Source organism: Protopterus annectens, chromosome 1.part0, assembly GCF_019279795.1.
Source record: "Protopterus annectens isolate FY-2018-M chromosome 1.part0, PAN1.0, whole genome shotgun sequence".
NCBI lineage: Eukaryota > Metazoa > Chordata > Ceratodontiformes > Protopteridae > Protopterus > Protopterus annectens.
In genome coordinates this window covers 780,717,680-780,744,547 of record NC_056725.1, presented here as the reverse complement: position 1 = coordinate 780,744,547, position 26,868 = coordinate 780,717,680, and the positions used below count along the sequence as shown (strand labels likewise).

The 26,868-nt window shown below is 40.2% G+C and overlaps 1 protein-coding gene across 1 annotated transcript in view; it reads right to left on the bottom strand.

The window, feature by feature from the left end:
- Positions 1-26,868, bottom strand: part of LOC122794524 (inositol-tetrakisphosphate 1-kinase-like) — a 721,296-nt gene that overhangs the window by 381,283 nt on the left and 313,145 nt on the right. The window contains exon 4 of the mRNA XM_044062994.1: positions 21,448-21,565. Within this exon, the coding sequence (XP_043918929.1) occupies positions 21,448-21,565 (118 nt within the window). The remainder of the gene's footprint in view (positions 1-21,447; positions 21,566-26,868) is intronic.

Genomic DNA, 26,868 nt, shown 5'->3' with positions numbered 1-26,868 from the left:
TTTAAACTGAACAGAAGATTTAACAAGCACTTACATTAAACTGGCATAGAGTATCAGGTGTAGTATATGACAGAAGAATGCCAAAGAAGCTGAAAAGTAAGGTGTAAAAGACAGTGGTGCGACCAGTGCTACTGTATGGTACAGAAACCTGGGCAGTAAAGGCAGAACAGTTGAAGAAGCTAGAGGTGATGGAAATGAAGTACCTGAGGAAGGTGGTAGGATGCACACTGTGGGACAGACAAAGAAATGAGGACATAAGAGCAGAAGCCAAAGTAGCTCCAATTGCAGAAAAGATCAAAGAAAACAGATTACGATGGTATGGGCACATGTGTAGAAAAGCAGAAGACAATCTGATGAGGGAGATTTGGAACAGACAGGAAGAAGGTAAGAGGAAGTGAGGGCGTCCAGCAAAGAGGTGGATGGATTGTGTGAAAGAAGATCTGCGACAGTCAGGCATGAGTGTTGAAGAAGGCAGGAGAGTGGCACTGAATCAAGAGAGTTGGTGACAGTTAATACGATACCCTGACCCCATGTAAATGGGAAAAAGGGGATGATGATGATGATGATGATTACATTAAACCCAATTCAAATATTTTAACTTACATTTCGACAATCTTTTTTTTCAATGAAAGGACTTGATAGTGCTGAGATCTTAACAGTTTAGGGTATATTTCCAGCTTATGTAACACCTGTTGTAAAGAGCTATGCTAATATAATAAGCATTCAATCCTTATGAAACACAGTGTAATTCTGATGACAAATACTGGGCACCATTACAAAAACTGCTGACACAAATCAACTAAAGTACAAACAATGACTGCAAGTCATACTTTATAGAAGGAACATTTATATGTAGAAATTAGGCTCAGCAACAATCCATGCAAGAAACAATGACTGCTAAGCACCAGGTAGATAAAAACTAATTAATTGGTAAAGTAAATATAACATATACTTCAAACATTTGATTGTGTTTTATCACTTAAATTGTAACTCTCTTGCACACTGCTACAGAGAAGGGTGGGATGATGAGAGAGTGAGGCGTGAATGAAATATAAAGCACAGTAGTGGGTGGAGCACTAGGAAAAAAAACACATGTAAATTACTCCAGAAACAAGCTACATGCTATGTGTAATTAGCCTAGTTTACCCCTTCTCCCAAAGATCAGCAAACCAATAAGACTGCAGGACTGCCGCTCAGGAAAAATACTGGCTCAGAACAGAAAGTGATTGCACAAACATCTGGGGCAAAGGAGAAATAAACTTAAGGAAGGGAGACATTGGACTGCTAAAAACAATCAATTAAGCACAGTTGAAGGAGAAAGAGCCAATGGGACTGCAGTGGTCTAACAAAAATGGAGATATTATATTAGACAAAGTTCTTTATTTTAGGCTGCCATAATATTTATAATTTACATAAAAGTATGGTATTCAAACTTCATGGTTACATACATATCTGTATGAGACTGTGCACATATACAAGCTCATAGCTGAAAGTGGTTTAATAACTGTCTCAGGCAAGGAGAAATATGAAGGGAAAGGAGACCAAGGGTGACTCCCTTGAAGACATGCAGTTCGAATGAAGAAAGACAGGAGGATATAAATAATGGACATAGCAAGTCAAGTAGAAGTGAGGAAAATATAAGAGAAAGAAATAGTTTGAGTAAAAGTAAATGTTAGTGCCTGTTAGAAAGTAGAGAGTAAAAGCTGACCAGCAGGATGTCTGTGGAGGAGAATTTACAGACTGTAAGGTATGGATTGTGCAGAACACTCCACATTTGTGATCGAATTAGCCCACTCTTCCGCTGTTACACATTGAACAGTGCTGGCTCCGCATTCCAGTTTTTGACTGGCTCATATATCACAATTACAGCCAATCTGCATCACACTATACAAGCCAGCCAAGTAACTGCTCCTGAAGCAAAGAGGCCAATCAGGGGCCAATCACATACTAATACTATATTTCTGCACCAATGCAATACCTTCAAGACAGTTACTGCATGGTGCAGAACAAGAAGTAAAGTTCTGGGGTTAAAACATTTGTTATTTTAATCTGCTGAAGTGCATATCATGTAAGACCTCTGAATGGTCTGTATTCAAAAAGAAAGTGGGCGGTACCTTAAAAGCCCAATTTAATATTAAAGTGCAGTCTCTGGTGGTTTGTGGACATAATACATATAAGTTATTGGCGTAATTCAACACACTGTTCATGAGGAAAGATCTTGCTTGAATTAGTTAGTCCGTTCAAGCAGGTTAAAATACTTGCAGAAAAGACTGGCCACCCCTAATACTTATTTAAAGCACAAGGGCAGAGGTGGTACACGGTTTGTCCTAAATGAATGGTGGGTGGATTGAGTGGACGTAGACTGCCTTTTGGATGACCCTACTATGTGTATGCTTTGGGGTTGTTTCCAATGAACCCTGCAACTCCATTGTACCCTGCTACAGAGAGGGAGAGAGAGAGAGAAAGAAAGAGAGAAAGGAACTTTGTTGCCAGCTTTTATTCAATTTCCAACTTTGCATTGGTAAACCAAGACCATATACTTATTGTAGAGCCAACTTTAAAACATAACTTGATTGTCGTGGTTTATTAGAACCACCCAGGAAATGGCTAACAAACACTGCTGTGTAGTTTTCTCAGATCATGCAACAGTTTAATCTATTTATGGCAATGATAGCGATACCTGTCATATAGGAAAAAGGACTAAAACAATTTACAGGCTTATGTGCCGACTTACGTATCAAAAGTCTGCCACATAACTTATGGCGTGAAAATTTCATATTTCCATAACGGATCGGTCGAGGCCCGGGTTAACAATGACCACCACCAGTACTGTTATCCAACAAGGTGCTGGCAGAAATTGGGGTACTGCTAGCCAAAGGAGAAGAGGAGGGTGAAGGCATGCCTGAAGGCAGGAAGAGAGGAGGAAGGTTAGGAGTGTAGCAGTGAGGGTAGGAACTTTGAATGTTGGCAGTATGACTGGTATAGGAATAGAGCTAGCTGATATGATGGAGAAAAGGAAGGTTGATATAGTGTGCGTGCAAGAGACCAGATGGAAGGGAAGTAAGGCCAGGTGTTTAGGAAACGGGTTCAAATTGTTCCATTATGGTGTGCATGGCAGGAGAAATGGGGTAGGGGTTATACTAAAGGAACAATATGCCAAGAGTGTTTTAGACTTGAGGCGAGTGCCTGACAGAGTGATGTTTATGAAGTTCGAAATTGATGATGTAATGATGAATGTTGTTAGTGCATATGCTCCACAATTTGGGTGTGCGATGGATGAGAAAGAGAAATTTTGGAGTGAGTTGGATGAAGTTGTGGTGAGTGTACCCAAGGGTGAGAGACTAGTGATTGGAGCGGACTTTAATGGGCATGTTGGTGAAGTGAACAGAGAGGATGAGGAAGTGATGGGTAGGTATGGTGTTAAGGAGAGGAATGCAGAAGGTCAGATGATTGTGGAATTTGTGAAAAGGATGGACATGGCTGTGGTGAATACTTATTTTAAGAAGAGGGAGGAGCATAGGGTGACATACAAGAGTGGAGGAAGATGCACACAGGTGGATTATATCCTATGTAGGAGGGCCAGTCTGAAGGAGATTGGAGACTGTAAAGTGGTGGCAGGGGAAAGTGTAGTTAAGCAGCATAGAATGGTGGTCTGTAGGATGACATTGGTGATCAAGAAGAGGAGGAGTGTGAAAGCAGTGCCAAGGATTAAATGGTTGAAGTTAAAAAAGGGTGATTGTGAAGTGGAGTTTAGGGAAGAGTTAAGACAGGCACTGGGAGGCAGTGGAGAGTTACCGAATAGCTGGGTAACTACAGCAGAACTAGTAAGGACGACTGCTAGAAAGGTGCTTGGTGTGACATCTGGACAGAGGAAGGAGGACAAGGAGACCTGGTGGTGGAATGAGGAAGCACAGGAGAGTATACAGAGGAAGAGGCTGGCGAAGAAGAAGTGGGATTGTCAAAGAGATGAAGTAAGTAGACATGAGTATAAGGAGATGAGGTGCATGGCAAAGAGAGAGGTGGTGAAAGCTAAGGATGAGGCATATGGAGAGTTGTATGAGAGATTGGACACTAAAGAGGGAGAAAAGGACCTGTACTGATTGGCTAGACAGAGGGACAGAGCTGGGAAAGATGTGCAGCAAGTAAGGGTGATAAAGGATAGTGAGGGAAAGGTACTCACAAGAGAGGAGAGTGTGTTGAGTAGATGGAAAGAGTATTTTGAGTGGCTGATGAATGAAGAGAATGAGAGAGAGAAGGTTGGATGATGTGGGGATAGTGAATCAGGAAGTGAAACAGATTAGCAAGGAGGAAGTAAGGACAGCTATGAAGAGGATGAAGAATGGAAAGGCTATTGGCCCAGATGACATCCCAATGGAAGCATGGAGGTGCTTAGGAGAAATGGCAGTGGAATTTTTAACTAGATTGTTTAATGAAATTTTGGAAAGTCAGAGGATGCCTGAGGAGTGGAGAAAAAGTGTTTTGGTACCTATCTTTAAGAATAAGAGTGATGTGCAGAGCTGCAGTAACTACAGAGGGATAAAATTGATCAGGCACAGCTTGAAGTTATGGGAGAGAGTAGTAGAAGCTAGGTTAAGAAGGGAGGTGATGATTAGTGATCAGCAGTATGGTTTCATGCCATGAAAGAGCACTACAGATGCGACATTTGCTCTGAGAATGTTATTGGAGAAATACAGAGAAGGTCAGAAGGAGTTGCATTGTGTCTTTGTAGACTTGGAGAAAGCATATGCCAGGGTGCCTAGAGAAGAGTTGTGGTATTGTATGAGGAAGTCGGGAGTGGCAGAGAAGTATGTAAGAGTGGTACAGGATATGTACGAGGGTAGTGTGACAGTGGTGAGGACTACAGTGGAAGTGACAGATCCATTTAAGGTGGAGGTGGGATTACATCAAGGATCAGCTCTGAGTACTTTCTTATTTGCAGTGGTGATGGACAGGTTGACAGATGAGATCAGACAGGAGGCCCCGTGGACTATGATGTTTGCAGATGACATTGTGATCTGTAGTGAGAGTAGGAATCAGGTTGAGGAGACTCTGGAGAGGTGGAGATATGCTCTAGAGAGCAGAGGACTGAAGGTCAGCAGGGCTAAGACAGAATATATGTGTGTAAATGAGAGGGAGGGTAGAGGAATGGTGAGGATGCAGGGAGTAGAGTTGGTAAAGGTGGACGAGTTTAAGTACTTGGGATCAACAGTTCAGAGTAATGGTGAATGTGGAAGAGAGGTGAAGAAGAGAGTACAGGCAGGGTGGAATGGGTGGAGAAGAGTGTCAGGAGTGATTTGTGACACACGGGTACCAGTAAGAGTGAAAGGGAAGGTCTACAAGACAGTAGTGAGACCAGCTATGTTATATGGGTTGGAGACAGTGGTATTGACAAAAAGGCAGGAGTCAGAGCTAGATGTGGCAGAGTTAAAGATGTTAAGATTTGCACTCTGTGTAACTAGGATGGATAGGATTAGGAATTAGTATATTAGAGGGTCAGCTCATGTTGGACAGTTTGGAGACAAAGCAAGAGAGACGAGATTGCGTTGTTTTGGACATGTGCTGAGGAGGGATGATGGGTATATTGGGAAAAAGATGCTAAGGATGGAGCTGCCAGGTAAGAGGAAAAGAGGAAGGCCTAAGATAAGGTTTATGGACGTGATGAGAGAGGACATGCAGGCGGTTGGTGTGACAGAGCAAGATGCAGAGGATAGGAAGAAATGGAAAGAGATGATCCACTGTGGTGACCCCTAACGGGAAAAGCCGAAAGATGATGATGATGATGTGCCAACTTACGTATCGTATCACAGGAAAGACTTGCTACTTTATAATGATCATGCTGGCATGAGAGTATTTTATTCCTTATGGTCAGACTGGTGCGTAACTTTCAAACTAAAGTATAAAGCTTTGTTTTTAGATATAAAACCAGAATGGCATGCCAATGTAAAAGAAATGTATTTAGAGAAAGATACTGATGCCTATGATACAACAGCACTGCCTGTCATTTGAAAGAATAAGAGATATTTGTGATGCATATTGCACAGATGAAAAACATTTTATACGTAAGGAAGTGGTTATCTGATTACATGGGAATCTCATATTCAAGCTATGGTAGGCCAATACATAGCAGATATGTGCAAGGAACATAATTTTTCTTTTCCATCCAAGAGGAAAGTTAAGGACATTAGCTTATATGTTGCAATGCTATTAGAAAGTGAAATATCTTTGTTTCAATTAAACAAAGGGATAGCTTGAGGCAAAAAAGTTTCTCTGCTAGGGATAAACAAAACATGATATGTTTCTTTTTTATGAACTCGGAGACAAGGAAAGGGCAGGTTTTTTACATGCATTACCAACATAGAGAGGTACTGCACAAAGGCATATATGGTAGTAAAGGAAAATATATTAAAGAAATGTTAGTTTTTTTTAAACAAGAAACATCATTATTGAATTATCTTATATGAAATGGGCAATCATACATTTATATAAATGAAAACAAACCATATTGACATATTTTCAGCTGCAGACATTAAACATCACGTATAAGTCATTGCCAGTCAGACATTAATTACATAGCCCATTCAATTCCCGGGCCTGCTTCAGATGTTCGACATTCCAACATACCGACTTTCATATGGCCGAGACCATATGATCGACATTTTGAAATATCGAAAATCTCCTAGAGAACATAAAACACAAAAAAACACTTCACTAACTGCATTTAGCAGGGGGGAAAGCCCCCCTGCACCTCCTTCACACCCCCTGCTACTTAAATATTCCTACTCTGAGAACGCACTACAGTGCAGAAAAGGGAAATCTCCCAGTTCCGCACTGTATAAAGATCTCCGCTATACATATTCGACATTTCAAAATGTCGATGATATGGTCTTGGCCATATGAATGTCGGCATTTTGAAATTTCGAACAGCTCAAGTAGCCCCCAATTCCCACCTTCCGTTTAATCTCATTATTCCTCTAAAACATTATTTTGCATGTATTGTTCCCACAATTGCCATGTTTTCCATCTAAATTTCTCCTACCCTTTTCTCAAGATCCAACTTCCAGTTCTTTTATCTCTGTTATTATATTTACTACTTCTGGTACAGTTGGTTTAGACTTTGATTTCCATTTTCCAGTAATTGTTTTTTTTGGCAGAAGTCAACTCAAGAAGGCCTTATTGTATCTAGGCAATTCCTATTCTGGATCACAGCTCAAAATGTAATTTATATGGTTACACCAATTTGTTTACCCAGTATTTCTGATAAAATAGTCTGCAGGGAATTTTTAAAGTCTGCCACCTCATTAAACTCCCAAAAATATGTTCTCAGTTATGTCTTTCTTCCCTATCATACATTTACTAACTATTAGCATTCTGCGATTCTTGCACATGAATGCAAGTAAATACAAACATAATTATTCTTATCTTAGAAAGAATAAAGAAAGAAAATGAATGTCTGGAGCATTGTAAGGAATTTAATGTTTCTTCTTGGTTGGCAGACATATACTGACAGCTAGGATTTTCAATTCATCCTAGCACATACCCATAGGGAATATATTTATTGTTTTAAGAATAGGGCTATAAGATATCTGGTTTACTTTTTCTCCCAATGTTTTCAATAATTCAGATGTTTTAGCTGAAGATAACTTTGGGCAATTTAAATCCTTGTTTTTATAATAGTGTTTCTAAATTGTTGATTGGAGCTACTTCATATTCTTATCATAGTGTTTCTGAATGCATGATTGGTTCTACTGCATACTCTAGCATAGTGTTTCTGAATGGTTGATTGGTTCTAGTGCATACTCTTGCAATTGAAATGACAGGCAGTCTAAGCATCATTGGATGCTCCTTACCCATTTTGAATTACGTGTGTGTTGTACAAATCCCTGAATCAGGGAACAGTTACCATTCTGTAATGAAGAGCACTAGTGCAGAATTTATATAACATTTTTATATTCATTTATAGTTTACTGTTTGTTAATAAGGTTTTACAAACATTGGTCATGCTTTTATTAGTGTGCATCTACTTCAGAGTCTTGTGTGATAATGTGAGGTATTGCCAGCTATGCCAAGAGAAATAGGGCAGTGTATGTGTAACATATGCCACCATAGCTAGCTGGAGTTTTGTAAAGAATTATATGTCATTTGTATATCAAAATGATTTGTACAGATGCTTGTGTTGAAAATGTATTTATAAAGCTGCTTGTGTTAAAAATGTACCAATGTCAGGTCCTGCTGGACAGAAAAGAAATACACCTGTATGTCAGACTATATTGTAACTGTTGAGATGAATATATTGTAACATAGGATACTGGAAGAGAAGATGTTAATCTCAATCCAACTAACTTTGAAAAATAGTCTGAAATTAAATTGCCTGGTTTAGGCCATAAGTTCCCGATTGCAGCCAGAGATGAAATGTCTGTGAAAAACAGGACTAGGATTCCTACTGTATTGTCCTTAGTGGTGAATGAATGGTTACATATTACATTATCGAAGTTTCAATACTTCGAAAACCATATGGTCAACACCATATGATAGAAGTACTAAAACTTCGAAAATGTAATAAAAAAAAACAAAAGAAACAAAAGTAACTGCTGTGAGCAGGGGGGCAAGCCCCCCTGTACTCCATACACCCCCCTACTTAAATATACCAACTCTGAGATCACACTTTAATGGAATGAAGCACAGGAAAGGGAAGATTTCCCTTTCCTTCACTGTAGTGCAATCTCGGAGTTGGCATATTTAAGTAGCGGGGGGTGTGGGGGGTGCAGGGGGTCTTGCCCCCTGCCTACGCCCTTTACTTCACCTTTTTTTTAATAACTTTTTTGGAGCATTTGAAAATGTAATTGTGCGATCAATTGTACGACCTTTAGTGATTCGAACAATTGCATTTTCAATGTTCCAGTAGGAAACCGAATGAATTGCTACCCTGGAAGGGTGGAAGTTTTGAAATGACTTTATAGCTTTCAGATGCTATAGCACATCTCAGAAAAGCTCTATCTGTATGTATGGCAGTGGCGGCTGGTGACTTCAAATTAAAGGGGACCTGCAAGAGACAGCTGAATGGGTGTGGCCAATGGGAAGTGGTGTGACCAACTAGAAATGGGTGGAGCTATATTAAAAAAACACAACAACTGGAACTTTAATTGAATACGCTGCCCTGGGTGCCAAATCATCATTACGAGAGTCCAATCAAGAGAAAATGAAGTGTAGAAGAAACAAATATTTAAATTCATTGACTACATGACAGCTTACTTAATATCTAGATGGAAACACAAAGGTTGTGAGGCATGAAAAAATAAATTGCTTTTTAAATACATTACTGGAATGCCAGTCAAAATCAAGTATAAAAAAAAAAAGCAGCACTCAGCTCAAACCACTTCTCCTTGTACTGCAGTTCTAATTATAATTTATATTTAGCTTTATAAAATTACCAAGTAACATGCTGAAAGTGGCAATCTCTGTGATACCCCCACTTGTAAAAATATTTCTTATTCCAAAAAGACCTGCTGCCTGACAACAACTATCTACTTGTTTCATGGAGAACACATGATCAAAGTAAAAAATGAACAGCGAACAAGAAACAAGCTCAAGATAAATTGCTTAAAGGATTAATGCACAAGTTATGGACCACATATGATAGATTGGCATTCTGTTGAGTTTATGGGTAAAGCCTGCAAAGATAACTGCAAGTCTCCAACAAATGTAATGAGCTTCTGAAAATACTGTAATCCTGTCCTTTATTACAAATACTGTCACATGCATTTCAATACCTAAGGCTTATTCATTATCTAGTTATGTAAATATTATCTGCATGGCAACAATGAAAAGGCTTTCAGTGTTGGTAATTCTTTAACAGTATGCTTATTATAGGTTCATAGGTAGGTACTAGGCTATTGGCCCTAGCCAAAAAATGTACCCTGGCTTTCGCCACCCAAGAAAATTATTTTCCTGTGCCCCTGTCAAGCAGAGCCACAGAAGTGATCCCCGGGGTGAATTTCCCATTTCCCATCCAATCATCAAGATTTTTCTTGAAGAGTGCTAATGAGGAGCTCTGTTTGACATAGATAGGTAGTCTGTTCCAGAGTATGGGAAGTCTCTGGGACAGGAATCTGTCCCTCCAGCATGTTCTGTTTATAGTGGTGACAAGGTTAAGGTCCCTAGAGCGTGTAGCTCGGAGGGATTGGGATTTCTTTAAGTGGAGCATGTCCAACAGCTCTGGGTTTGACATAGCTTTATATGTTAGGCAGAGATCTCCCCTGAGTAGGCGATATGCGATGGAGTAAAGCTGTAGTTTTTTTAGACGGTCTGCATGGGGCATATGTTTGAGGCCAGTAATCCTCTTTGTGAGGTATTTCTGTGGTCTTTCCAGTTGTTGTAGATGTCTTGTGAGGTACATACCAAAAGGGGTGTTGTACTCTATAATGGGTCTAATGAGTGATGAGTAGAGGGGAACAATGACCTCTTTTTTTCTGGATGAGAATCCTTTTGTGATGAGATGAGCCACGTAGAAGGATTTCCTGACCACTGTGGCGATGTGATTATCAAAGGAGAGACTACTGTCCACCTGTGTCCCAAGGTCTCTTATCACATTTTTGGCATTAAGTAGACTACCAGCTATGTGGTAGTTCATGGGTACAGAGTTTTTACCAAAGGGGATGACAATACACTTTTTGGCATTGAGCTTCAGGCCATGGCTTTGACACCAGGTATCTGTCTCATTGAAGCCCTTTTGTAGTTTGTCCACATCATTAGGAGTTTTGATTATGGCTCCTAGTTTGCAGTCATCTGCAAACATTGTTAGCCAAAGACCTTCTGTGTTGGCCTGCACTTCAGAGAAGTAGATACCAAACAGGAGAGGACTCAGGACTGAACCCTGTGGTACTCCACTTGTCACTGGTCTGATGTCGGATTTGGAATCCGCTACTTTCACAGTGTGGGTTTTATCCGTGAGCCAGTTGGCAACCCATCTTGTGACATAGGGATTTATACCTAGTTTAGTGAGCTTATCTATAATTCCAGAGTGGGGGATGGTGTCGAAAGCCTTGGTGAGATCTAGATAAGCTGTGTGAACCATTTTACCCTGATCTATGGCTTTGGTGACTGCTTCAAAGAAGTCAATCAGGTTTAGGAGACATGATCTGCCTTTTACAAATCCAAACTGTGTAGGGTCCAGAGTTTGGAGATTACCAATATCTTTGTTTATGAGTTCCATGATGCTAATGGGGCAGTAGTTCCCGGGGTCCTTCGTGGCTCCCCCTTTGTGGAGTGGGATAACTGTCGCGGTGCGCCATTCAATAGGTACAAAGCCTGAGGTGAGGCTATGATTGAACATGGTACTTAGGTAGGGTGCCAATTCATTCTGTAGTTCGTGTAGAACGCAGCCTGGGATATTTTCAGGTCCCATGGATGCTGTGTTCTTGGCTTTGGAGAGTGTGTTTTTTACCTGTGCTGCCATGATTATAGGAACTTTGCATTCTTCAGGTATAGAGTTGGGCCCTCTAGGGGGTGAGAGGGGGGTAAAGTTAGCACTGAACCTATCTGCTAAGATGTTGGCAATATCAGTTGGTTCTGTATATTTAGTGCCGTTATGCTGTAACTCAGAGCAGATCTGAGTGTTCCCATTTAGATTCTTCACATAGCTATAGAATGCTGTGTGGTTGTCTTTAGAGTCCGTGGCAATTTTTTTTTCATAACTAGCTTTGGAGGATTTTATGAGGGATCTCAACTTTTTACTGAGGTTGACCAGGGAGTTCCTCCAGTCATGGGATTTTACTCTTTTTTGCAACAGTTTCTTTCTTCTGTTGTAGAGTTTGTTTATGGCAGAGGTCCACCAGATTGGCTTCCTTTTTTTAGAGGATAACATCTTGGTTCTATTAGGGATAGCATGATCCATACACTTGTGTAAGTGCTTATAAAGTGCATTTGTGTAGGATTCGGCAGTCATACCTCTATTGTCCGTCTGCATGGGTGTCATGAAGTTTGCCACTTCTGTCTTAAGAAGTGTGAAGTTGGCTTTTGAGAAGTTTTTTACGATGGTTTCCCTAATTGGGGCTGGGGGTGGGATGTGGATGTCTAGGCTGATTAGCTTGTGGTCGGATCTGACCAATGATGAATTGACCTCTGGTGTGGAACACCGGTTTCCCTTGTTGGTAATGACCAGGTCTAGGATATTGCTGCCCCTGGTGGGGGTGTGAATAAGTTTATCCAAGGCGTTGGAATTTATGAATTCTAGAAAACGTTGAGCAAAAGAGTTGGTACATGAGTAGTTTTCCCAGTTAATGGTGGGGTAGTTGAAATTGCCCATTATTAGGGTGTTGGGTTGTACCCTAATACTTTCCAGTGTATCAAGAAATGAGGAGTGTGAATCCTGGGGCATGGTGGGGGGTCTGTAGCAAGCTACAATTTGGATTGCGGTCTTGCCCAGAGTTAGTTGCACTTGGATAATCTTGGATGCATTATGCTGTGCAACTAGCCTGGAGGTGTGGATATCCTTAATGAATATGGACACGCCTCCGCCTTTAGTGCTTCTTTCTGGGTTAGGTAGCCGAAAGGTGTGGTATGAATTAAAGCCTGGTAATGCAGGGGTGCTCTCTGGAGCTTTAAACCAGGTCTCTGTCACTGCACAGATGTTAATGTTCTCCATTTTAAGGAGTGCCTCGAGTGAGTGCATTTTGAGGTTTAGACTTCTAGCATTGAGTAGCATTACCCTCAGATTTTGCTTGCTTGTACCTGTTACGGTGGTGAATTTGTCATTTGAACCTTGCCTAAAAAAGGCACTATAGGGGTTGCAAGAGTCTTAGCCAGTATCCGGAATCCTAAGGGCGACAGGTGCAGGCCATCTCTGGCAAAGCATGGTGGACTGTCAATCATGTCATCCCAGGCAGACAAATACTGGATCCCCTTAGAATGACACAAGATGCCCAGATTCATCAGGTAGACAGGAGAAATCACTGGGAGCTGACCCTTAGACATGCCTGGATAAGTGCTTATTTATTAAGTACTAAAAACTGCTTTCCACTAGCCAAGTGAGGAAAGCTGAGTGTTGTAGTAATTTGCAGCTTATGTAGTGCTTACAATGAGTTCTGAACAAGTGCTGAGATCAAAGAAACAGATTTAAGTGCTGAAACTAGAAAACTGGCTAGTTATTAGAAAAAAAACTAAGCTAGAAGGCTTCCCTCCAACACAGAAGGGCTTGGGGGCTCAGAAGCCTACATATATTATATGCATATATATAATAAGCATATATTATATTATACCTGCATTCCTGTATGCAATGAACCTCAATATCTACAGAATACGCAAGCCGTCTCCACTTGAACAATGGAGAGTGTATATTCTAGAAGCTATTTGCATGTACTTCCTGATGTAATTCATGCATATCTTGAAGAAAGCAACACTGAATACCTGATCATGTATGTTTATATATGTTACTGTGCATTACTGCAGCTATATAAAAATGTAAAGGTACAAAATAACTATCAAGTGATGTAATAAACCATTTTATGAGAAAAAGAATACCAGTATAAAGACATTTGGGGCATGTTTGAAGCCCCAGCTTTACTTACCTATGCTATAAATACATTTGGGGCATTTTTGAAACCCCAGCTTTACTTACCTATACTTTATATTTCCAGTCAGCTTATGAATAACATCTTACAAAGCTTATAACAAAGTTATAATGTCTAAATTGTGGTACCTTACTTTGTAGAAGACTTTTGGAGACAACTTTGCAGCCTATTTCACATCAAAGCAGTTTTTATTCTATATTCTAATGTCTGGAACAAGAATGAATAGGTCTATCTGTGACAGTCTTCCTAACCTGCTACTGAGTCAAATAAACACAAAAAGAAAAATATAGAGCATCAACAGACGTTAAGCCCCAGACCCAAAACTCCTACTTTGTTTATTTAGTAACTTGATATGCACGTCATGTGATATGAGAAGTCACCAAGGGAACTGCCTGGGGAAAATTACATGCTAGTGACATATGTAGAAGATTGTGCCCAATGTAGTGGCTTACAGTGTACAGTTGTAACACTAAAATTTGTGTTGTATTCACGGGTGATCATCAAGCATGTTTTCTGTAGTACAAAAGTATGCAGAGGTGCTTCATTAAGAAGTGCGGGCAAAAGAAGTTACATTTACTAAAGCACTGAATGAGAGGAGTCAAGACACTAACTCAGTGTATAAAGCAGCTAGCAAAAAGAACATCTTTTAAGCAAAATACGGAAATACACAATACATAACCCTCTAGACAAACAATCAGTATTGCAGTCCATACAGGCAATCAATAGTACAATTACACAGTGTAAGTCAATAAAGTCCTCAGCAACTTACTTAAAAATCAGTCCAGGAAGTTAAACAATCACATATGTCAGGTTTGCAAAGAATCCTTCACTTTGGTAGTTTATTTTCCCTGGCCTACCCAGCAGGGAAGTTGCAACTACCAAATTAAGCTGTAAGTACCCCTTCTCTTCCCTCACTTAATGGGACATAAAAATGGTTTATGCACAACTAAATGGAATGAGTATTTTAGATACTATGAGTGTGACTAGAATCAATTGTACAGCATGGGATGTCACAACAGGTAATCTGAAATCCCAAGAAACCACTGCACTATCACATATACCTAACTGGCAGACACTTCTTGTAAATTAGAAGAGCATATTAAAGATTTAAATAGTCTGAGGGTAATTGAGAATGTAAAGGAATTAAGGGTAATTGGTGCTGCAAAATAAATTAGCACTGCAACTAAACAATAGATAAGACTAGATAAAGGCTAATATTTTTGATATGACAAATGCAGTTTGAGACAAACTAAGTTGTCCTGGTCCCTCGAGTAATGGAGTAAAGGGGTGTGGGAAGGGTACAGTGGTAGAAAGGAAGGTAAGGATGGCAGTTGGTTAGGATAGTGGGTTTGTGGTGGTGAAAGGGTTAAGGAGAGAGGGAGATGTAAAAGGAAGTGAGGTAGGAGTAGGTGGGATTTCTGACAGTACTAAGGTTTTGGGATTAGAGGAAGTAGGCACATTTGGCACGAGTTGGTGGAGTGATAACTAGCTTACGTCCAGACGAACTGTAGGTATCATGGATGAAGGTAGGCCTTGGATGGTGGGGAGAGAAGGGGTTAGGTGGTCTGGGTCAGTCCCCCCTTTGGTGTTTTCTACGGATTCGGTTAAGGGGGGGCTGGAGTCTGGGAAGATAGTTTGAGCTTACTGATAGGAAAGGGTGATAGAGTACTGTGTGTGTGTGTGTGTGTGTGTGTGTGTGTGTGTGTGTGTGTGTGTGTGTGTGTGTGTGTGTGGACAGTTGGGGGGTGGATAACAAAAAAAAAAAAAAACCATATAGAATAACGTAGCTATAGATAATAAAGTGGTTGAGAACAGTGCTAGGCTTACCTGGGTGGGTGAAGTTTTCCTTGCTCCCTGTCATCCGCTGGTCTCCTGGGGATTTGTTGGGCCTTGTTTGGTGCGGCCATGCAGTCGACGGACATCCATGGGGGGAGTCTGGGCCTGTTCTTAGCTCTGTCGGGTAGCAGGCTGTCGGGGTACAGTTAAATTAAAAAAAAAAAACAGTAAGATGTTCCCCTGGTGGTCATGGTAGGCAAAGGGGGGGTCCATTGGTGTAATCCAGTCCCAGTTAGGTTGGAGGGTAGCAGTAGATCATTCCCTCATGCTCCCTGGTGGGTTTGTGGGCCAGTTGTGTTCGTTCCTGGGGTAGATGTTCTCCCGGTGGTCGTGGTTGGCGGTTGCGATGGGGTATAGCAGCGGATCAGCTCCTCGGTGGTCCAGCGTGTTCCCGGCTCCATTTCATTGGTGGTAGTGGTGGTGTTTGTGGTTCACACTCCCTGGGGGGTTCATGGGTCCGTCAGCTCTCCAGTTCCCCTTCATGATGGTGTCGCAGTCGTCAGGGTGTCCCTCGGTGTTTGAGTATCTTATCCCTGGTGGGTTCATGGGTCCAGCGTGCTCTTGGCTCCATTTACGTTGGTGGTAGTGGCGGGGCTTGCGGTCCGTGCTCCCTGGGTGGTTCGTGGGTGTCCGTTTGCCTCTCTGGTTCCCCTTCAGAATAGCATTGTGGTTGTCCTGAGTATCTTATCCCTAGTGGGTTCATGGGCCGATGTGTCCGTGTCATTTCCCCGGTGTTTTCAGCTTGAGTTCGGGGGTCCGTCGTCTTCTTTGTTGGTGGTACAGTGGCACTTGTCGGTTCATGCTCCCTGGTGGGTCCGTGGGTGTCAGTCAGTCTTCTGGTCCTTCAGGATGGCATTGTGGCTGGTTGGGTGCCCCTTTGTCCCAGTTTGTGGTGGTGGTGATGGTGATATGGCTTCTCTGTCCTCCCTGGTGGTGTAGTGATTTGCTGTTGCTGGTCTTTCGGCCGTTAGGTCCTAGTGCTGGTTCATGCGCATACGTACTGTGTGGAATAACCGTTACTTAGCTAGAGGATCATGCTGGGAGAGAAGGTATGTGTGTGTTTAGCCTTGTTTGTGTGAATGGCGAGGGGATTGGGTGGCTGAGTGATAGGAAGATAGTTAGAGGGACTTAATTTTTTTTTTTGTCCTCATAGATACATAGGGGAGGGATATTGATAGGGGATATGCTAGGGTAAGATGGGGTACTAATGGTAGGAGGTGGCTGACAGGATGGGTGAAAGGTGACGGTGGGCAGGCAGGGATAAGTTAAGGTGTAGGGCAAGGTAATACCAGGGATTTGGGGGTAGTAGGGCAGTTGGACTTATAGAATAGTGCTAATATTTTGTTTCTCTTTTATAGACAGCCAAATTAACAGAGTTGAGGCAGAGGTGGCAAGCAATCATGGCCCAGGCGGAGGAGCTGTTCCAGGAGGTGACAAAATCGAAGGTGGTACAGGAACCTGAGCAGACCCCAAGTCAGAAGAGGCAATGCATGGCTCCGAGAACCCCAGCCGGGGGGGGGGGGGAGCAGCAGGCAATGCAGCAGGGGATAGTAGTGGAGACTCCGGTTCCCAGCACATCACAAGACAAAGGTGCAGGTAATGGTTTTATTACAACAGCATTGTCGGGGGAGCTAGGGGTTGAGGATGGTGGGGTGGGGAGGGATAACGACTTGGCAGTTTTGGATCTCGGGGGCGCTGTGCAAGGGATAGAGGAGGCACAGAGGCAGCTAGCACAGGGTGTCAGGTACCCGGTTAGAGATGTGATGGGGGGTTCTGGAGACAGTTTGGGCTTGGGTTCGGAGGTAGGCTCTGATTTTGGGCTGCAGCATGGGGATTGGTTGGCTACCCAGTCTTTGGGGCAGGGGACAGGAGCAGTTATTCTGACACCGCATATTTCGGATCCGGTTAAGGAAAAAATTTGGAAAGGGGAGTATGTGGATTTGTTTGAGCTGATTGATGTGGAAGGGGTCCAACAGCTAATGGAAGCAGAGTCCTCTAACAATAAGGACTTGTTAGCGGCTTAAGCAGCATTGGGAAGGCAGAGGGTAGGTAAGCTTCACCCTAGGTCGTGGGATAACTGGGAGGTTGGCTTTATTTATTTTATGGCAGTGCAGCTGGAGAAGGACAGGTCCTTGGCTCTGCTGTTGCTAGGCTATTTCCTTACCATTCGTGAGGCACAGTGGTTAAGGCCCGGTAATGCGTGGCTCTGGTATGATCAGCGTTTCCACAAACGGAAGGGTGTGGACCAGTCACTTCGTTGGGAGGTGCGTCACCCAGCTCTATGGTTGGCTACAATGATGGATAGTTACGTGGGCTTTAACAGAAGGTTGAGTGAACCGGAAACAGCGGGTGTGTGTTGGTCATTTAATAGTGGTTCCTGTTCATGGGTGGGGTGCAAATTTGCCCATGTTTGTTCGAGATGTGGAGGGGGTCATTTGGCCAGTAGCTGTGGTCAGCAGGATTTGTCCTGAAACTCCAATGTGATGGGTCATGAAGGTGATTTTGGTGGACAAGGCTTTCAGCTGGCCCGGGGGAGGGGTAATTTTCATGGGTCTCGGAGATTTGGACTCGGGTTCTTTAGAGGCAATAGAGGGAGGGGTACCATTCCCTATTAAGGTGGAGATTCTCCGGGATAAGCTTCATCGGTTTCCTGGCTTGGCCATCAAAGAGGAGATAATACAGGGTTTTCAAAAGGGGTTTCCTATTAAGTCCACAGTGGGAAGGGGTGGGGGGTTGCAAGAATTTATGATCTGTTCATGGTAAAGAGGACATCTTGGAGGCTTTATTGGAGAAAGACAGTAGAGTGGGGGGGTTATTGGATACAGGCTGGTGGTGGAGAAGAGGGACAGGATTGTCCTCTTCTGTTCCCCCTCTAAAGAAGTTGTATTGGTTTATGGTTTTGGTATGGTGTGAGGTGAGTAGGTACACTGCCTCTTTATGTGGGTGAGTAGGTACGCTGCCCTGGTGGAGAAGGTATCAAGGTGAGTCGGTATGCTGCCTTGAGGTAAAGTTCATCCAGGGTGAGTGGTGATGCTGCCTGGAGATCATTGTTGCTTAAGAAGTTAATTAATGTTGGTTTTTGTGTACATAGTTCATTGTATAATACAGTTTAATAAAGGTCATCAAATGTCTTTTTGTGTGTAGTGTAGTTATTTAAGGGGGGATGGGACAAATGCAGTTTTGGACTAACTAAGTTTTCCTGGTCCCTTCAGTAAGGGAGTAAAGGGGGGTGGGGAGGGTATAGTGGTAGAAAGGAAGGTAAGGATTGCAGTTGGTTAGGATAGTGGGTTTGTGGTGGTGAAAGGGTTAAGGAGAGAGGGAGATGTAAAAGGAAGTGAGGTAGGAGTAGGTGGGACTTCTGACAGTACTAAGGGTTTGGAATTAGAAGAAGTAGGTACATTTGGCGTGAGTTGGTGGACCTCCCACCCTCCTCTTTTATATATGGATGGTAGATGTGGGCAATTTGAGGCAGAGAAGAGGGACAGGATTGTCCTCTTCTGTTCCCCCTCTAAAGAAGTTGTATTGGTTTATGGTTTTGGTATGGTGTGAGGTGAGTAGGTAGGCTGCCTCTTTATGTGGGTGAGTAGGTACGCTGCCCCGGTGGAGAAGGTATCACGGTGAGTCGGTACGCTGCCTTGAGGTAAAGTTCATCCAGGGTGAGTGGTGATGCTGCCTGGAGATCATCGTTGCTGAAGAAGTTAATTAATGTTGGTTTTTATGTACATAGTTCATTGTATAATACAGTTTAATAAAGGTCGTCAAATGTCTTTTTGTGTGTAGTGTAGTTATTTAAGGGGGGACGGGACAAAGAGAAAATGCAGATGTGAAACAGTAAAAAAATGGAATTAAAACTAGCAATTCGTAGTTTGGAAGCAAACTCTGTTGAAATGGAATTTAGAGAGACAGATACCAAAAGTTAAGAATCCTAGAGTTATCAGAGTTCCTGAAGAAAACCACTATCACTGAAGTCAAAATGGCAAAAGTTTTTCTCTGAACTTTCCAAAATATTGAATATTCTTGAGGTTGCTAGCATTACATCAGATGTTTTATATGGACTGGGTCCTATGAGAATAGATCAGAATCACCCTATGATTAAACATTTTTCATGCTGCATGACAGAAATGTTTTTCCAAACAACTTTGAAATATTGCAGTTTTCTGTATCATCAGTTCTGTGTAACTATTTCTCAGGATTTACCTGCCTTTACTTCCAAAGGAGGAAATAATTTTACGTTTTGTAAAGAATTTTTAGCAAGAAAGGGTTATGGACAAGTTAAATTTTCTTGTGTTCTATCAAAATCTCACTCTAAATTCTATTAAAGAGGGTACCAAGGAGCTGCAAGCCATATATCTGTTCCTGTAATACTCCATATGGAAAGCTAGGAATACCTCCTAATTTTCAAGGACATTTTTGATGAAGGGTAGGTTTCCCTATTGCTGTCAGACTACATTATTTTTCCTTTTTGATAAACATGTTATGAAAATGCCACATATAAATATCAATGATTTAAGCAATTGCAAAACAAGAACAAATTTATTTAGCTGTCCACTTCACTTGAGCTTCGTATTACTTTTTTGTAGGAAGAGCAACTTGAAACAAAAAATATACTTGTTGTCAAAACACATTATATTAATTCTGTGTCGTTTAAAATCTCTACTGTAGTAATTATTATACTTCAGTCAGTTTGTCGTGTAAAATCTCTGCTGTAGTAATTATTACACTTCAGTCAGTTTATCATGTAAAATCTCTACTGTAGTAGTTATTATACGTAAGTACATTTTCCAATTATTATTTCAAATGAGCAATGATGAAAGGGGGATCCTGATGTTAACTCTAAAATGAAGAGATATTTAGTTTAGAACTACTTTGGTTTTTACTCTGTTTCAATTTAGTTTTTAAATCATTGTCTTCAATCATTACAGATTATTAACCTAATTTTAGCTTGGGACTTTGTTGTTGGTATGGATAAATTTGGAAAAATTGGAAATGATAAACAATTATAAACAATACAGCTGATCTTTGGTGAATGAATTTTCCTCAGGGAGGGAAATGGATTTATATTCATGGTTTAAAAAATCAGTAAAAGAGTAATAGCAGACATTTTTTAAATTCCTCGTCTTTCGGGAAGCCTATTTTTGCTTTAATTTGTACCCTAGGATAACTCAGATCATTTATTAATTATGATTCAAATACATTTAAACAATTAAAAAAATCTCCAAGAATACCAATAACAATTTTAAGTTGTACAATTTGAAAAAAAATCATACAATACTGGTACTTAAACTGTGGTCAGTACGTTGTATTTTTGCATGCACATTAGCTGGTTTCAAACCATACATTATGGGAATCCTTATCCAGTTAGCTTCAAGAGATAAGACACAGAGGAGTCACATTGATATGTATTTACAGCAGCTGATGAAGTGAACAGCTTTTTGTAGGCAATTATGATAAATATATTTAGAAAATAAAGTCAACATCTCTGAGTAAAAGATTCTACAATACTATACTCATCTGTCAACATTACAAATCAAACATTTATTGAGCATAACAAATAACATTATTTTATCAGTGTGTCTCTGTACAATTTTGTATGAATATGCAAAATTTATAATGCATGTAGGCTACTTGACTCCAAAGCTCATTCAGCTGTAGGATATACATCATGATCATGTATGCCATCTTATTATTATTACTGCTTCTATCATCATGGTTACTAGATGTTTGATACAAAGGAAAGGGTTTTGATGGTAACTTAAGAACCAGTACTGACTGTGGTATTTGTATTTCCCACAACATATGTTGTCTTTACAAGGTTGTAACGTTATGAGGCTTAAACCCAAGTATTCTGACAATGACTTGTATTAGCAGTTGAATTTTTCTGAAAAGAAGCATAAACTCTATGTGTGAGATTGAAATCATCTGGTAATGTTAACTTCATCCCTTGATGTAAAAGATAACTTCAATGTGCATATAGAAAAAGTATCATGTGACCAGGAGGATATCACTACAGTGAAGTGAGTAGGGTGTGAAGAACACATTTAGTTACCTGGACAGAGAGCCTGCAGGCTGTGGATCAGTTTGTATGACTGAAAACGATCAAGTAGCTTCTTCATTGCTGGTAGAGGATCAAGAAGAACAGTGTTGGGATGGGCAGCCATGTATTCCTAAAATGAAAATCAGGTATTTCAACTTAAATATACCTCACTTCTTGCCTTTTAATACATTTCTGTTATTTTATTGTACTTCCATTTTGCCAGATATTTATCAATTCATAAAACCATGACTATAAAAAGATTCATATTACCTCTTAAACCAATTACTGATAAAATGCATACATGGTAATGGATATTGTTAATTCATTACTTCTAGTTCAAAATTAACTCACAGTCTAGCGACAGTCATTGCCTGAGACACTGTCACTTAGAAATATGAGACAAGAATTACATTCACTGGGAATGTAATGTATTCAATGAAGAATAATATCACACTGTAGGCAAATAATCCTACCACCAGAATATAGCAAAAGTCAAACATAGTGTACATACTGTAAGATCTGCAAACAAGGTTTTGTTAGCATTACAGTTCAGTATAAGTGAAAAAGGCTAACACAGAGATATGTAGGAGATGCTTATTTTAGGCTTAAAGCTGAACTTATCCCATTTGATTTGCTCCTTAACTTGCTAGCTGTCTTAAACATATAGTGTTACTCACATAATTCATATCTGAAACATGATTTTTATAAAATTGATGGCAAAACATAACATGTCTGTTCATACATTGCAAAATAATGCCTTACCCCAAAAGGTACAAGGAATTCTCAGCGTGTTAAACAATATGCAGTATTCTCAATAAAATGCTAGGAAGGTCACAGCAATATCCCTACCGAGACCTGTACAGATTACTACAACAAAGCACCTTTTCACCTGAGACCACACTTGGTTATCTAGCAACCTAGAAAAAGCATTAGGATGGTCACAACAACAGCCTTATTAAGATATGCACTGACTGTGACAGCAAATATCTCTTCAACAAATAACTGCACCAGATAACATGGTTATTTACTATCCCAACACTATACCAGAGTGGTCACAGAAACAACCCTGCTAAGATATGTACAGATTTCTACAACAAACATATCATGTCCCAGGACCAATAGTATATAATTTTTTTTAAGAAGACTTGCTAGTCTCACTGTCAACACCTGAGCCTCTCTGGGTAATAGGTCACTTCCTTCTTTTCTGTCTTTGTCATGTAAAAATATAATATACATTATTGATTACTACTGGCCTGCTAGATATCACTCGTTATCTCTGGGTATTAGTTTGGACTTAGAAACATTTGGGAAGGAACTCCTATGTCAAGGTACAGAAGTCTTGATGTCTCATCCAATGTGTCCCAACCTGTTCCAGTGATAACACTACCTAAGCTAAGTGGCCTAATTTAACCACTTAAGCCACTCCTAGGCTGATTCTAGCTATTCTACCATACCAGAGTCACAGTAAAATAGCCTGCTTCTGTTAACTTCTGGCTCATTATCCGTGCAATGTGTCGATATTATGGCACTGTCCTGAGAAATTGTACTTGTTACAGCTGCCACATGGATGGTAATTAAACTGTCAACACATTATCTGTCTACCCAATGCATGTTTGTGTGTTCTTATCAAGTAATTCGTCCAAACATATGATCTATAGTGAACTTAGCATCAGTTTTACTTTTTTTCCAAGTATAGAAGAAACTGAAATTCAAACATATCAAAATTAAGGCTCATGTTTATGTTTGCTGTCCTTATGCCATTCTTAATATGGAGTCAGACTAGGTTATATTAATGCATGTGAAGTAGAACTTATCTAAATCAAAGCTGGCTTCACTTTTACCAGACGGATATTTTGTAGGTCTCTGTAACAAGACTGACTCTGAAATAAAGATATCATAACCCAGCTATAGCATCCTTAAAACAGACTGGGCCTGCAAAGGTGTAGATGGAGTAGTAATCTTCTATAAGAATAATTTCACATGCATGCTTTCTGGTGTGCAGATTCTAGGGTCATCAGAGAGGAAATCAAGAAGTATGACAGTGTGTACCCATCAGGGTATATGCATTTATGCAGCAAAGTCAAAAGCTGGGAATACTTGTATATGCGAACATATACCATAATGCATTTTTGTTCTGATAGTTCATACAGCATTGTGTATATACAACAGATTATCTATAACAGAATATGGTGTACTACAGCGTAATATAGCCATAGAACAGATTTACCAGTACATAGGCATCAGCAATGTGACAGAAAAGGATATGTGCCTCACTGTTAATCCATGCAGACTTTGTAGCCATACTTCTCAACTGCTATGATGTAGGCATGTTACAAATATTTTGTCAGAGCTGTAACTCCAATTGGGTGGAGAGGCAGCTGCCCTTAGTGTGTGTTGTTGTGTGAGCATGGTTGGTAGTTGTCAATGGGGAAATAGTAAAGTAGCAACATTATTTAGCAAGCCACAGGTGATATCACGGCTTCTTAAATTAATGTATTTAGTTTCTGCAGCAAAGAGCTTATCCATGCTCCTTGCTACAGTTACTGATACACTAAGCTGCAATTCAGTAAGCTCTTTGCTTTGAGGAAGCTCTTTTTTAAACTTCTGTTGAAGTTGCATCAGTTTGGAGATTGCCAGTGCATCAGATGACACAGCTATAGCTTTGATATGTGCCTTCAGATTTAGCCTTACTGCTCCTATACCTTCTTTACTTCTTCATAAGGGTTTCTGTTTGAATAACTGAATTAAACTGACACAAAAACTGTTATTAACACTATTATGTACACTAAATGGAGATTTGTTCCAAAAATAAAATACTGTGACATTTCTGATCCTCTGCTATGGTTGTTAAGGGCAGTGCTATGATTTTTAGTGATTAGATGTTGAGAAGTATGATGGTGACTAACTGCAAAACATTAAGTCTTGGGGATTTGTTTAAATGTTAGTTGCTTGTTTGTTTGACACTCTGTACAAGTGGCTACAGTGCTTGTATGCACTGAAGGATTTGCCATACATATGGTTGCATCTTTCTTTTCAGAACATTTTAGACCTTTCTTGCCAGCGTACTTTGTTGTGTTGTGATATGTTGGACAACGTGATGTTTATACTGAGCACAATGGCAGTAGGACTGAAGATGCTTTTCCCATGATTTGTACCTCCTATAGTGCACAATTTGTTAGGTTTATGAACCAGTGATGGCAGCAGTATTCTAGCAGCTGTCTTCATTTATATACCTGCTCTTGACATGGACACTCACATGTAAACACCACCATACCTCTACAACTTCACAGAGTGTTGTATTTGATGACTTTCTTACAGTTCTGCTACAAGATTTTTTTCAGTGTACTTGCCATATGGATTCTCAACAATGCTGGGGATTCATAAATATGTGCAGTGAGTTAAAGTGGTGAGGTACACTGTTAATCATAAGTAGGCAAGATATCAGTGGCATTCATAAAAGCGGATTAACCTGATGTCTTAGCATGTACAGTCCATTCCTTATGAGTGTGCATCACCCTAGATGCTGTGTGGTGCAGCAGGTAAGGTTTGCAGTATGGCCGCAGTACTACACAGAACTGTTTACACATCTTCGTATACATGTTTAATGTAAATTTTTTCTTGTCCAATTTCAATAATCAACAGAATGTAGACAGCAGGAATTTACAAAGGCATAATCTATGTACACGGGTGCTGATCTTCAGTCAGAAAACCCAGCCCTCGTGGAGGCAATAAAATTTGTAGCCGCAGGCTTACATGTCTATGGCACTGATATGTGTATAGTTTGTGTATAGATAAAATTCCTTCCTGAAAATGGGCTCTACATTGCTATGGACAATGATTGTAACCAATGGTTATACATTTTATGAGTCCTTAGTCAGCTGTGCATCCCATATCTGTGTGTGCTGCTGAGGGGGAACAGTAGGAGGCTGTGACTTCAAAGTACATATATCAAGCAACACTCCTCTGTACATTTACTGACATTTGTAATGTAGTTGAATAAGAGGCGTTAATGCTGCCAGTATCAGAATATTGGCATATTGATGGTGGGGGGATAACAGCAGTGTAAAGACATGGGTTATGACCACAGAATATAGCAGGCCAGTGTCATCCCTGATTCTTCACATTTGTGGTCCTAAGTGACTCATATTTGTATTAGACTGACTGGCCATGACTACAAAAGATTTCTAATTAATATTTATTTAAGGAATGTAATCAAATGGTAACACCCACTGGTAAGCGAATGCCTTCTTTCTCTTTGTTGTGAGGGTTAATATAGGTAGTTGTGTTACTGTGCTTGAGTGCATGGTACAATGGAGGAATTTGTTGCATTTATACCAAGGATTTTTTTTATGAATTTGAAATACTTTCACATGTTTCAGGCTGCTGTTGCTGCTCAGCCATGTTATGTAGGGCAACACAGTAGCTAAGAAGGCAGATCCGGACATTGTAGGCATGTTTAAGCAGTGTTAGTCCACATGGGAAGTCCTGTAACCCAGGCTGTGATAGATGTTTATACTTCATCTACTTTTGGCTCATAAATGGTAGATATGACAGCTGGCACCTTTTAGCTACTCTGTGCCTGGATTGTTCTAGAATCCCTACTGGCTAAAGAACTTTACTACAAAGGCTTTTAGGGTTTGTGAATCACATATGTCCATTGCATATGCTTTTTAAGGTATACAACCACTCTAAGATTGAGCACCATGGTCCTGAATTCCTCTACATGCTTGTAAACAACAGTATTATTTTTTCTTTTTGTTTTTATTTTTTTTTAATATATATTTTAATTGTTTACTGTAGTATAGAGTTACTATAAATAAGCCTCTGGTTTATAGTAACATTTTTGTCACTAAGCTATTCTGATTATTCATCAAGTAAGACAGGTAACTATATTATGTTTCTAAGGCTTGAAAATGAGTACAAATGAACATAATAATATGAAAAACGTTATTAACGAATTCTTAACCTTTTCTGTTATATATGTTCAAATGCAATTTATCTTAATTATAAATATACAAACTTGTAATCCAAAAAGAAAACCAGCGAAACAGCTAGGCACAGGACATCCAAAGAAAAGCCAGTAATTCTGAAACTACATTTTCAGAATTACTGGCTTTTCTTTGGATGTCCTGTGCCTAGCTGTTAATTATAAATATAATTTATCACTGTTTGCAAAACAAATACATATTTTGGATTAGCTCTAAAATACAGGCTGACTAGTTTAATTGATTAATCACATTTTGAAAAAAATTGTATAATTACATGATTTTTTAAGAAACTTTATTGTGTAACTGGAAATTCCAATTAAACTACACAAAGATGCCCTTTTTCAGAAATATATTAAAATTTTACAAATTTATTTTGGGTTGTTCAGGCAAAAACTTTATTAGGACATGTTAACTGAATAAGGTTCTTCAACTGGCTCCCTTTAAC